We start from the raw sequence: 14,328 nt of genomic DNA on the forward strand, positions 1-14,328 counted from the left end.
CGAAAAAAACACGATGGATCTTCTATTGACTTCTAATGATTCCCTCGATACCAGCAGAGTTAGCCGAGCAGTCAAGATTTAGGCACGGACGTCGGACTCTCTATGGGTCATAGTAAAAGTCATATAAGCATTATACTGAAGTGTCATCCCGTGTCAGATGCAAAAACTTAATTTTCACAGTTGGCTTTCCCAAAAGATTCACAGCATATAATACCTTGTCATTCCCCCCCCCCCCCAATAGTAAAGAGTACAATAAAAAAAAAATGGCATCAGGGCATGGGCACACATTTTTTTTCAGGCATAGCACTACTATGTACCTACTCTAGGTGTTTAGCTTTCATAGACACTTAAAGGGAAGCTGAAGCGGTTTTAAATACAAGAAAAAAAACCCAAGCCTAGTTAATTAGACCTCAGCCATCAGGAATACCTACTGTATTCGCTTTGTCATTTTATGCGCGGATCAACCGGAAAAGCACCTTCAAAGTAGCGCTGAAGCCACGCCCCTCCGAAGCAGAAGGAAAGGGGACAGAGGAGGAAGCCCGTCAGCTAACGTCACAAAAGGTCCGGCAGGGGGACCCCGCTGCGCCTTGCCGCACTTCCCTCGTAGGGTGCTCTATTGACTTTTCAAGCCGTTGTCGTTCTGCCGCCGCATAATGCGAACTTGACACCCTGCCAACCATCTTTGAGGGTAAGAAGGCAATTCAGTGCATTAAAAGGCACACGAAAAGAGGAAACAAAAATTGGCAGGAATTTTAGGTCGACTCTTAGGCTAGAAAAAAGCTACGACATTATTAGTTCTGTACAGTGTATTGAAAAAGCAGCGATTATGTAGCCAAAGAGCGGGCTTCCACCGTCTCTTTTGTGTTAACCGCCTTATATTAGTGTTTTAGTTTTGGTTTGTAATATCGTTGAAGTGACAAATTTCCCGAACCAACTCCACTACCCAGTCACTTGGGAGAGGAGGGCTTGTTATAATAAGTGGTAGTGCAATTCACCATCCAACTTTCACGGTGCTACTCGTTTTAGCATGGACTTTTTTTTTACAGTTGCTGATACTATTTGAAGTCACATGTTTTTTAAATGAAACATGAATTTTGTTAAATTTTCCTTCCACGGGTACAAATTCTCTTCAGGAGTGCTTTTTGGCGATACAAACCATGTGACATACTGCTGTGAACTAGGTTCTCTTTTTACAAGTCACACAGCATTCTCCGTATAAAGTTTGTGTGTCATGCAATGGTTCTCTGTCCCGTAGAAATGTGATTGGATGATGATAATGCTTGGTGGTGGTCTAATGCAGTCAACAAATTTTGGGAGGAGTATGTGAATGTAGAAGCCCAGAAAGCTTTCACGAATTCAACATCAAATTGAGGGCTGCCAAGCACAGATCTCCGCTTTTTCTAAAGCTGTGATGGCATAATAATTGGTGGCCAACAAACTAAACACAGCAGACGGTACCGCTATCACAAAGATGGACCCTCTGCGCAGTTATTCGCAAAGTATGCAAGGACATGGCTGTGGCAGAACGGCGATTCTGTCTCATCACCCATCTCAGAGGAAGCTCTCCCATAGCCCGAAGCCGATTAAACTATCCCTTCAAACCAATTCAGCCTTGGTTAACAAAGCAGTGTGCACGCTTACGTGTCCAGCAGCTGCCAAGCATGAAGGTCGATGTGCGACGAATTCCTGTCCTCTGACTATTGCATTGGGGAGGGTCCCCTCAACAGCACTCTGTTTGTTGTCATTGTTTTAAGTTACAATAAGTAGCAAAGTATGTTTCTGAATCTGTGAAACCGGCCATGTCGCGTCGATGCAAGCGGTTCCTTGCGTCCGTTTTTTTTACTGTGGGGGATCATTTTTCTGCTCTGCCAACGGCTGGAATGCACACTTTTGTAATGTCGAGGGTCCTCTGAACACATTCCTATTTCGGATCTATTGAAAGATTTAGAAAAATCAGAAGCCAAACCCGATCTACAAGAGCAGAAGCCTCGGAGCCCAGCTACTTCCGCAAATGACAAGGTAAGCGAGAATTGAGACGGTCCTCTTATGACGTAGTGGCGCATCACGCATGATTAGCCAACGGCATGCTGCTGCGACGACCGCTTCTCTTTTCTTCGCTTTTTTTCGCGTTTAGTGATCCTTTTGTGTCAAACGATTGTGATATTCGGACTCGGCAGGCACGTCAGAATCAACTATTAACTCATTATTTTCTTAAAGCTCTTCAGCTTTTCTTTAAGCAAAACATACTATAAGCCAACAAAGCATTTTCACACTTAGGGTCACGAGATGTACAATTAGTCATCCACTGTCATTCGTCTATCCGACAGAGTCCATTCAACTGCACACTCAAGGTTGTCACCAGTCGTAGACATGGATGGGCGTCCAGCTTTTTCTTTGTGGCCGACGCTTGTGCATCCTTCCTTGAAATTTGCAATCCATTCAAACCCACTTCCTTGCGACAAAATACTTCCTCCCCATTAAGCACAAGGTATTGGGACCGGACACACCCTCAGACTGCAAAAAACAAATCACTGCCGCTGCTCTTCATTTGTGCAGATCACAAGTGGGGCAGAATTGTTTCTTGCATCCCAGTTCCAACTGAAGTGACGTAGCGCATTCAAGCCTGCACAGCAGTGGCTGTTGAGACAGCGACCTCGTACGAGAAGTGCCAAAAAGAAAGTGCGGCCGACAGAACTCTTAAAATAACCGGAGTCGGGGTATTTCTTTAAGCACTCTCATAGTTCTCATAGCTTCCTGGTTGCCACCAGAGTGGAAGTGTTGCATGATGTACTTGAGGGCTGGAGTTTTAGTTTAGGGGCTTTTGCATTTGACCAACTTTGGGAGAAAATTTTGAGCTGAGAAATTACTTTCTTTATGGTGTATCTTTTTTCACCTGCAAACAACCATTCAGAGTCTGTTCATTGCAAACTTTAGCTTTACCTTATGAATAAATTAATATTTTGCACATAAAGTAGTTTTGGCTAATTGTTTGGAGTTGATGTACGCAATAAAAAAAATTTCACATTGTTACTATCTATGGCACTGCTTTGAGCTGATTCACGGCAGGGTTGGGCAGAAATACTCTCAAATGTATTTGGAAATATAAATACTGGGATACATGGCAGAAGCAGCTAAAATACTGATACTGAAATACATTTATAAACATGTATTGCGATACATATCAGAAACACATTTGAAAAACAGAAAAGCATTTGAAAATAGAAATACAGGTATACATTTTGGTGGGGCAGAAATACAGACATTGAAATAGATTGTTATAAAAAATTATTTTGGAAGTTTTGGTGCATCCCTTAGAGCATACAAAGAACAAAAAGAAACATGCTCTAGAATGTTTTTAAACCAGCAAGTGAGTTTTCACTGCATGTTGCAGCCTGAATTAATCAAATTTACTGCAGAAGTAACATCTTGTAGTTTGGGAAGTAGAAAGAAAATCAAGCGATTTTTTCACCGTGGCTCGAGCGCGATTTTATTTCGACATCTCTTATTTTTCTAAGACAACATCCCAGGGACATCTAAATCAGTTTTGTGTCTTCCCAAATAACCTCGAAAAGTCACTGTGATCATGACCAATCTGAACGCCTCTTTCAGCAGTGACCTTATGACGTCACCGTGGAATGAAGTTCAAGGAACCCATATCCTTTTATATCTGTTAGTTGGGCGCACCGACAGAGCCTTCAACTTTTGGAATTGACTGGAATAGTCAACCACCTAAAGTGTGGGAAAACACTTTTGCAGAATAAAGAATAGAGTCATGTGCGGTCAGAGACCCAAAACGTCCCTGACAAAACTTGGTCTTAGTAGTTGTAAGGTTTTTGTCCCGGACCTCGATGGAGACCCCGGGGGTGTCTGCCGTTGGGGACCGGGGGGCGCTTGGGACGATGCTGGTTGCTGGAGGGCTGGTTGTAGGGGGCGAGGACTCGGGAGAGGGATGACCAAGAAGCTTAGGGTTTGATTAAGAGCACAAAAACTTTTCTTGAACTTTCCCGGAGTACACGATACAATCAAACGACTGGGAATAACTGGCCTCACGGGCTTAGGAATGCAAGGCAATGGCTAATTAGTAGCCGGCGAACAAGGGTGGTCACGTACGGGAGGTAACGCAGCAAACTGAGGGAGGAGAACAGTTGGGGGCTTGTAAGCCCGTTCAAACTTGAGGCTCACACGCTCCGTCAGGGGTTAAGACAATACACAGGAACTCGCCCTGTCCAATGAGGGTTTAGTCCGAATCCCATTGAGTGCAGGCCCCGAGGCACTATTGACCAATCGAACGAGAGGTCATTGCTGTTTTCAAGGGGGGCATGCGGTTGAGAGTCTAAACACCGATATGTCTATTATCCAGGGAAGACACACTGGTTCTCGGTTTCGGCAAGAATCGTCGAAACGTGCCTCACAAGCAAATGTCCTCTCACCACGGAGCACGGGGAGGAGCCCTAAAGTAAACGAAAGGCTCGCCAGACAACTTTGGGCATCCTGGGAAGCCGTTTCGAAGAGAATCCTACGATGCTGGGTCCACGCCGACGCATATACACCAGTTGCATCCAGTGCCTCTCCAGTCAAAATCACGAACCACTGGAACCTGACCAGAGGTTGTCGACGAAGTTGTTCGAGCTCGAGACGAGGCCCAGTTTACGAAATGGTGCACCAGCCGTTGATAGCAGCACTCCTGGGCCCCGAGTGCCTGCATAGATTTGTCTCTCTGGAGGCCCCTGCCCCGGGTGAGAGGCAAGACTTGCGGGGAATGACCTACCGTGGGGGTATGCCCATCTGCTAGTAGTAGACGGAACAAGGCAAGATACGTGAAAGTGCTAAAACAAAATGAATGACCGCGAATCAGCTCAATATTGCTATAGGCATTGACGAACGAGCGCGTGGCCGAATGATTACCACGATGGCTATCATACGGAGGCTCCGAGTTCGATTCCAGGGAGCAGACTCCTCTTTTATTTATTCTTTCAACTCGACAATTCTTGTAATTTCGAGAGCCTTGTCGTCTGATTGAGTTACGTATGTCCTACAAGCCGAACGTCCCATGCGGAATGTTCCAGGAACCCACGCAGGTATAAAAAGTGCTCAGTGTGGCGGTCTCGGGTCAATCTTGCCTGAGCACTCGATCCTGCTGTTATGCCGCCATCAACACCAGCCTTCTTCTACTTCTTTTTGGGGACAAGTTCACTCCATTAAACGTTTAGTTTCCTTCATCTATTCGTCGCTTCAGTGATTGTCATTCGTGACAATATACCAATAAACTAAAATAAACAGTCGTCTCGGCGGTGCGCAAAAATTGCTACTGCCTCTATACGTCACCCCCAAGACTGCGCCTGAGCTTCTTGGCTTGGTCAGCAGTTAAAAAAATAAAATTGCATAAAAAAAAAGTTTAATAAACATTATTATAAAACCACTCTCGCAAAAAACAAAACAATCTAAACCTTAAAAAAAAAAAAGTTAAGCTCGAAGTTGCAAGAGAAGTGTAGCTACGGCTCACCGCGCGCACTGTAAACTCAGCAACACGAAAACTGCACACCAACATACATGCACAACTTCCAAAAATAATAACACACGCAAAAGTACATGGCAACTAAACACACGTGGGAGTATAAAAAAACAAAAAACAATTGCAATGATTTCCTTGCAATCTCTCACAACACAAAAAACAATATGGTGTACAAGGGACGCTGGAGAGTTCCATCTTGGGGGAATATCACAAGAGTGTAGCATATACTCACACACATCCTGGCAGTTCAAACGGACGAGGTCAGAGGAGGTGGCCCCGCCCATCCGTCAACCCGGGAGAACACCGCCAATTTACTCTGTAGTGCATTTTCCCTCCTCACTACGTTCCCAGTAGTTATATTGGAGCCTGGACACCACGTCGGCGTTCCCGTGGGCACTGCCTTATGGTGAGTCAGTGTGAGGTTATACCGTTGCAGCGCGAGAGCCCACCGGATGAGCATCGCACTGCTGGGGGTACTGCTATTCAGGTAGGAGAGTGGGTTGGGGTCCGAAACCACCCTGACCTCAGCCCCAAAGAGCCAGTTGTTGAGCTGTCTGAGGGCCCCAACCTATGGCGAAGGCCTCCTTCTCAAAGGTTGCCCAACGTGCCTGGGTAGGCGAGAACTTGAAGCTGGCAAACGAGATCGGGACCTTCTTCCCATCGTCAGATTTATGTGCTAGACAGGCTCCCAAGGCGAAATGAGATGCCTCAGTGAAGAGCCAGTGTCGTTGTGGGTCGGGCGTGGACAGTGCCGCAACCCCACCCAAAGCTTGTTTGAGTGCCTGAAAGGCAATCTTTGCCCTCTGGTCCCAAGGGACCATTTGACCATTTTTAGGAATGAGTTTAGTGGTCAGCACCGTCAACGGTAGAGCAATCTTTGCGTAGTCTGGGACATAATCGCGATAATAACCGCAGAGCCCGACTGCCCATCGCACCTCCCGTTTCGTCACCAGGTGTTTTTGCCCTTGAACGGCTTCGATCTTGGTAGGGTCGGGTGCATGCTTACCAGACCCTATCACGTGGCCCAAATACGCGATGGATGGCAGGGCCATCTGACAGTTGTTGGATGCAATAGTAAGGCTAGTTAAGGCGCAGAACGCAGCACGCAAGTGGCAAAGGTGCTCCCTCCATGACTCCGAAAAAATCGCCACGTCGTCCAGGCATGCACATGCATACTCCCGATGGAACGCCAGGAGCATGTCGATAATGCGCTGGAACGTAGCAGCCATGTTCTTTAGGCTGAACGGTAGCACGCGCCATGCGTACTGGCCCTTGTGTGTCACGAACACGGTGTACTGGCCGCTCTCCAGGGCCATCGGGAACTTGATCTCTTGTGAGCTCGAGGACGATAAGCGTGATGTAGTTTGCGCGACCAACCTGAAGAACGAGTTCCCACGAGAGTGACATGGGGAACGCGTCGTCCCTCGTGAAGACGTTGAAATTGCGAAAATCCACTTACATGAGGACGCTGCCGTCCTTTTTCGTTCGAAACACAGACAAGAGGATGGGAGAACTCACTTTCGATTGGGTAGATGAGACCTAAATCGAGTAGCTTGCCCACCTGCTTTGTCATCTCCCCTTTGAGTGCTTTGGAGATACGATAAAGATAGGGGCCTTTCAGCCACAACCGTCCTTCAAAACAATGAGCTACGCTCTTACATTCGCGATTCCTCTCAAAACAAGCCCTCAAACTCGGTAAGAAGAGTCGCCACATCCCCCGCCTCGACAAGGCTGAGGATTTCCAAGGACATCCCAGAGGCTCGGCGCAAGGAGTCTCCGCCTGATCTGTATTTTCCCGATCTGACGGGGACTGTGCGCTGTCAGTCGCCCTGTCTGCCTCCTTCGCAAACCCCACTGTTCCGACGGACCAGGCACCATCGAGAGCACCGATGGTGCCCGATCCGTCGGGCAAGAGTTGCGGGCAATGACCCACCGTGAGGGTACACCGTCAGGGGGGTGTCAAGCCGCGCACTGGTGGAAAGTGCCTCCCATGCATCTAAGGCGAGCAGACAATCGGTGCACGGGGAAAAGTCGTCTGTCAGGGCACATATCACTGACACTGTCTCGTGCACTTTCTGGGACGTTGGAGCATCCAGTTCAGTCAGCAGCTACATGGGGAGTGCGATCAGCTTTGTGTTTTTGTGTTTACCTTTTGACCGAAAGCGGACATGAGGGTTACGGAGCCGCCGGGCTCCCCCAGCTTGATCAGTAGGAGGCTCTCTCTACCGACCATTATCTCCTCCCCCGAGTTTTCGAGAGCCTGTATCACCTATCCGCCGCACATTACGTGAACCCGCGTCAAAGCGAAAGGTGCCGGTTGTTCCTAAATACCTTTGCAACTTCCAAAGTCAGCGTGTCAAGCCCCGTCTCGCGCAGTCTGACATTCTAAACCCTCACGTGCCCAAAGCAGATGGCTTTGGCTCCTGCGCTTGTGGGCATTCTGCCACACAGTGGGAAGGGCTGGCACACATAGCACAGTTGGGCCGGCCAGGGACGTAGCGAGAGGGGGGGCTTATGGGGCTTCAGCCCCCCCCCCCCCACACCCCAAATCCAGCCGACCCTATTACATACACATATATTTTGACCACCCCCCTCCCCCTCTCCACAACCGAAGTCATGGACATGCATCCCAGCCACCTCAGCCTCCCCCGAAACAAATTCCTGGCTACGCCACTGACGCCACCTACACAACGGCGAGTTCGATGGTCTCGTGGGAATCTCCCATCTCCCGTCGACCTCTTTTAATCGTTTCTCCCTCCGTCGTGAAAGCGGTTCTCTCCTCTTTTATAACCTCCCCCCCCTCCCCCACCTCCCCCTCCCCCCCACTGGCCTCGGGGCGCGTCCTTCGCTGCGTTACACCACCAAGAGACAGGCGATCTCTGCGGAACTGAGCTATTCGTTGCCAATTCTGAGGGTTGAAGTACTCGCACACGTCCTCTCCCATTGCCTCCTTCATGAGGTCTCCGACCAGCAACGACATCAGTTTAGAGAGATCTTTCACATCCCTAGCTTCCAAGTAGTACTGTAGACAGCTCTCCAGTCAGGTTGAGAATTGTTTCCACGTCTTGTTGGGCCTTTTAAACACGGTGCTGAAGCTCTTCCGGTATTCGTCTGCCGAAAGGCGGACCTCTGATGTGCGAAAGTGAACTTGCCATCCTTCATGCCTGCGCAGAGATACGCCAGTCGGGATGCAATCAATGGGGATGCTAAATGTGCATATATTTTGTGCGGCACTGCATACCTCTCAAAAAAGCACTCTACCGTTTCGAACCCCACTCGGACTTCCATCTCCTGGGGAAATTTGGGTATTGCTCCGTGAAGCATTCTTAAATAGTGCTTCAGCTCCTCCTCCTTTTCGATACCAGAGTTCAACTCTTCAACGCCAGCCCTCGTCTCCCTGACTGCGGTGAACTCCGTCATCTTAAGTTGGACCTCCATTTGTTGAAGGAGGATTCACACCTGTAGCATCTTCTCTCTCTCAATCTCTAAGGTCGCACCCAAACCCTACACTTGGAAGTTCGGCGGTAAACCCGCTACCCCACTAACTTCCATGTCGCTGCTGTCGGCAGCACCGGGCAGAACAGTCGAGGTTCCTCTCCGCGTCTCTGGCATTGAACCCTGCCTCAGGCGGTGTCCCCTAAACTTCGACGGAGAGGCGACACCACCTACCCGTAGCCAGTAGAGTCACTGCCGAGGCCCGATGCTAATGTCGTCGCCCCACGTCATTGCCGCCGCTTGCCGAGGGTGGCGTCACCACGGGTCCCCGGCAGTAACAGCAGGCGTCGTCTTCTTGACGGCAATCGATAACTTCAAAGTCGGCGACGACGTCCACATCCTGTCGACTGCACTTGTAGTTGTGAGGTCGTTGTCCCGGACCTCGATAAGGAACCCGGGGGTGTTTGCCATTGGGGACCGGGGGACCGTGGGACAAGGCTGGTTGCTGGAGGGCGGGCCATAGGTGGCAAGGACTCGAGAGAGGGACAACCAAGAAGCTTAGTGTTCGATTAAAAAAACAAAATGCTTTACTTGAACTTTCCCGGAGTACACGATACAATCGAACGACTAAGAATAACTGGCCTCACGGGCTTACGATTGCAAGACACGGGTTGAAGTGACCTAATGCACACGGTGAGGACAATGGCCAAGTAGCCAGAGGATAAGGGCTGCCACATACTGCAGATAATGCGGCGAACCGCGGGTGGACAACAGTAAGGGGCTCGCAAAACCGTTCAAACCAAAGGTTCACAAGCTCGGTCACGGGTGAAGACAGTGCGCCAAAACCCGCCTTGTCCAATGAGGGTATAGTACAAATCCCATTGGGCACAGGCCACGATGCACTCTTGACCAATTAAACGAGAGGTCATTGCTGTTGTCAAGGGGGGCATTACGATTGGGCTCTGCAGTTGAGAGTTCAAACACCATTATGTTTATGTTCCAGGGAAAATATACTGGCTTTCAGTCTCAGCGAGAATCGTTGGAATGAGCCTCACCAGCAAACGTCCTCTCCTAACGAAGCGCAGGCATAAGCCTCAAAGTAAATGAAAAACACGCTAGACACATTTGGGCGTCCTGGGAAGCCGTTTCGCAGAGAATCCCACAATGCTGGGTCCACGCCGGCGCGTATACACCAGGGTTGCTTGGTGCCTCTCCAGTCAAAATCATGGACCACTAGAACCTAACCTGAGGTTTTCGACAAAGTCGCTCGAGCTCAAGACGTGGCGCAGTTTACGAGATGGCGCGCCAGCCGTTGATAGCAGCACTCTGGGGCATTGGTGCCCGCATATATTTTTATGTGTCTGGAGGACTCCGCCCCGGGTGAGAAGCAAGACCCGCGGGCAATGACCCACCGTGGGGGATATACCACTCCGCTTGTAGTAGACGGTACAAGGTATGACACGTGCAAGCGCTAAAACAAAACGAACGACCGTGGATCAGCATAACATTCCTATAAACTGAAACAATATGGCGTCTCAGCGATACGCAAAAATTGCTACTGCCTCTACAGTCTTGACTCTTTGTGCAGAGGTCAACAATTTCAATATTGTAACAAAATGCATTGGCCCTAATAGTATTGCGATACCAAGAATACACCCGAAAATGTATTTCAATGCAGAAATACAAAACATTGTTGCAAAATTTAATTGCGAAACAGAAATATAAATACATAATGCATTTCTGAAATACTATCGCGATACATTTGTATGCGATACTGCCCAACCCTGATTCACAGTAGTATATAGAATGTAGTTCCTGTCACTTTATCCTAAAAGTAGCCAGCACCCTTGGAAAGTTCCAAGACAGACTTTAAAAAAAAAAATGCACGCTCATAATTTCCAGGAAAGAGGCTTGCAGAACAAAGAAAATGCTCACACGCAGTGAATGTTCACTCCAGCATCCACCAGCAGCTGAACAATGGTTGCCTGTCCAAACACACAGGCGTGGAAGAGCGCGGTGCGGTCCTGCGAGTCCCTCATCTCCAAGTCTGCCCCATACTGCAACGGAAATGACTGCAAGGTTACGATCAGCCTCGGTTTGCACTGTTAAACATAACTAGAAACAGCGCACAAAAAGATTGGACAAAGACAAGAAACATAGGACAAAAAGGTGCAGATTCACAACCGAGATATTATTGCTGCTCAATGTCTGTTTTTGTTTTTCCCTGCTCTATTTCGCTAGTTGTTTCCGCTTGTTTTCTCTTTCATCAATATACGGGCAATTTAGTTGCAAATCATACAAGAAAAAACAATCATGTCTCAAAAACTTTTGGAAAAAAATATACATATAGGCTGGTCAAATTCTTCCCTAGGACAAAACTAAAAAAACGCTTTTGCATCATATTTTTAGTTCTCAAGTTTTTTCACTTCTACAGGACCAAAGGGGGATTTTGGGATTTGGGTGATCATCGCAGGTCGCATATTGGGAAGCTTCGCTAGACTCAAACAGACCGCAGATAAAAGAAACTTTTTCTATGAATTGTTGAACTAAATTTGTATTTTTAGAGATTTCTTTCGTCTTCAAAGTTGGTTTTTGCCAAGACAACCCTATAAGACTATAACAATATTGTATGCTTGTTGGGGTTATTTGTTCAAGCTTTCATTTGGTATATAAAATTATGTCCTAAAATTTAATATAACCAAAGTTACCATCATCCAAACCCGGTAGGTTATTGTGAAAGGTGCCAGGTTCTGGATTTAAAAAACAACAACAACACCAACAACGAATAAAAACAACAACAAAGTTTTATGAACATTTGGCCCTTTTAATGTAAGTGAAGAAACAATGTAAAAAGTTCCTTCATTGTGCGGAAGGTATGCAAATCTAATGAAGCTCCCAAATATGCCACCTGGGACGATTGCCCAAATCACAAAATCTGCCTTTGGTCATTGAGAAGTGGAAAAAATGAGAGAACCAAGAATATCCTGCAAAAATAGTTTTCAGTCTCGTCCCAGTATATATATTTATTTTTCGAAAGTCTTTGGGAGATAGCCTTTTTTCCTACAAGATTTGAAATGTAATTACCCATGTGTGAGTTGAGAGTCTGTGCCTGTTTGCTCTTTATGTTCCGTATCTTTGTCCAGCCCTTTCCTGCACTGTTTTTTTTTAATTATGTTTAATGATTACCAGGGTATCACCTTACTTCAGTTTGCAGTACCCTACTTGGTCAAAGGTGATGAAACCAAAAAGACAAGCATACATAGCAAAGGTTGCAAGAAAGGCTGAGTAAGCACAGAAACCCACAACAAAATAAACATAATGTTACGAAGAAGGCTGCGACAATTCCACTGCATGTTGCTAAAATTATGGACCATTGCAAAGTTTATAAGAAAAAAGAAAAATAAAAGTCAAGAGTAAGCAAGTTTTTTACGACTTAAAGTCTATCTTTACAGGCGGAGCAATTTTCATTTTGGAGATGTCTTTCGGCATGTCCAGGGTGCCACTGGAAGCCGAAAGTAGAGACTCTGAACTTGAGTGGGGTCTGTCCTCGTCAGACCTTGACCCTCCTCGTCCACTGGCTCATCTGGAGCCGCAAGGGGCTGCACCTTGGGGTCCTGTAACCTCGGTGGCTTCCCAGATTTCCGAGATCCACTAGAGGCACAGGGGCCCGGTACCTGACCTTGCGGTGGCTGTTGTGAAGGAGCATGGCATGCAAAACCCTGTGCAGGGAGTCCAGACCCTTGTGCATGGGTGGACTTTGACAGACCAGAATCCAACCTGTCATCTCGGGGCGAGGGCAGCGTGCACTGCTCCAGAGGTACCGGCCGTCTGCAACGGGGTGGCCTCAGTCTGCTCGTTTAATGCATCCGAGCCTTTCACACGGTTAGGGAGGGTACCTGCACGGGCAGCTGAGATAGCCTGCCCTGGAAGTTGCACCTTTAACCTGGGACCAGAGGACTTTAGTGGTTGCGCAAGGTACCCATAAGACACTTGCGTTCCCACAGACACGATAGGTCGGTGGAGAGGCTCTTTGCCTCGGCAAAGAGCCTCTGTGGAAACCCAAAAGGCAACGCTTCGCTTCAGGATAGGGGATATTTTCTTTCACTTTCAGGGTCAGAATTTCCTTCTCTCTTTTGAAGTGTTCAGATGACCTAGAATATGCGGGGTGCTTGAATTTACAATTGACACATTTCATGTCTTCATGACAGTCATCGGCGATGTGGTCACTGCTACCGCACCTGGCTCATGTCTCGCAGCCACGGCAGGACTGCAAGCCATGCCCAAAGTGCTGACAGTGGAAGTAACAAACAGAATTAGGTACGTAAGGCCAAACCTTACAATTCAAGTACCCCGCTCTTACGGGAGAAGGCAAGGTGTTGAGCTCAAAGGTAAGTACCAGGTGTTGCATAGGAAGTTCTCCGCCATCTCTACGGATAGTGATGCATTTTACAGCAACAACACCCTGGCAGCGCATGCCTTCAAGAATCTCTTCCTCCTGGCACTCCATCAGGTCGTCCTCAGGTATAATACTGCAAATGGTGTTGAGTGTACGATGTGCAGGGACGCTCACTTTCATGTCCTGGATATGGTTGAGGCACAGCAATGCTGCAGCCTGATTTTTCTTAAAGGGACCATGAAACGTTTTTGAAATCGAATTTCATCCAAAGGTGTGAAAAGAAACACAAAAACATGAAAATAAGAAGCCAAAAAAAATTCTTCACTATAGAACTTTTAAAAGAAAACCGGACTCTTTTGGACCTTCTTTCCTTCAAAAGCTCTCTGCCTTTTCACAAAGATGCATCTGCGGAACCGCAGAACGTCAGCCAAATCCACATCTCCTATTGGGTAAGAGCCTACCTCACCAACACCGCGATCATAAACAATAAATAGCCGGCGAATGTTTCCTAGAAGTTTTGTTACATACAGTGATGTGATTGGCCTAAGCCATTTTGGAGCACCTTTTGGAGCAGCCAAAACAGTGTTTTGGAGCAGCAAATGTGGCTTTTGGAGCAACCAAGACAGTATTTCAAAGCTGTAAAAGTGGATTTTGGAACAGATATTCTTAGAAAAATAAAAACATTTGTTGCTCCATAATAAAATGTAAGTGCTGTACAAACGAAAAGCTTTTTGTGTTGTGTTGTATTCTGATGTGACGTGTTGTGTCGGAACTCGCTGCTTGTGTTTTTACTGCTGAGGCATCCCACAATTGCACAATGCTGTCACCGTTTTACTGGTTCCCGGCGTGCCACATTTTCATCAAAAGTAAGCAAGCGTAAAGCGATGGATTGGAAGCTTACTGGCGGGTAACTCTGTCGTGCAATCATGTTCGCATGCACGTGAGTGCAACTTCGGCATGCTTCCATTTGCGCGTGCTTCGTCGC

The 14,328-nt window shown here is 47.4% G+C and overlaps 1 protein-coding gene across 2 annotated transcripts in view; it reads right to left on the reverse strand.

Moving 5' to 3' along the window:
• LOC115323245 (ankyrin repeat and SAM domain-containing protein 3) overlaps positions 1-14,328 on the reverse strand; it is a 40,250-nt gene that overhangs the window by 13,081 nt on the left and 12,841 nt on the right. For both annotated transcript variants that reach the window (XM_029983639.4, XM_029983634.4), the window contains exon 3: positions 10,883-11,004. In XM_029983639.4, the coding sequence (XP_029839499.3) occupies positions 10,883-11,004 (122 nt within the window). The remainder of the gene's footprint in view (positions 1-10,882; positions 11,005-14,328) is intronic.

This window comes from Ixodes scapularis, unplaced genomic scaffold, assembly GCF_016920785.2.
Source record: "Ixodes scapularis isolate PalLabHiFi unplaced genomic scaffold, ASM1692078v2 PGA_scaffold0__279_contigs__length_252992795, whole genome shotgun sequence".
NCBI lineage: Eukaryota > Metazoa > Arthropoda > Arachnida > Ixodida > Ixodidae > Ixodes > Ixodes scapularis.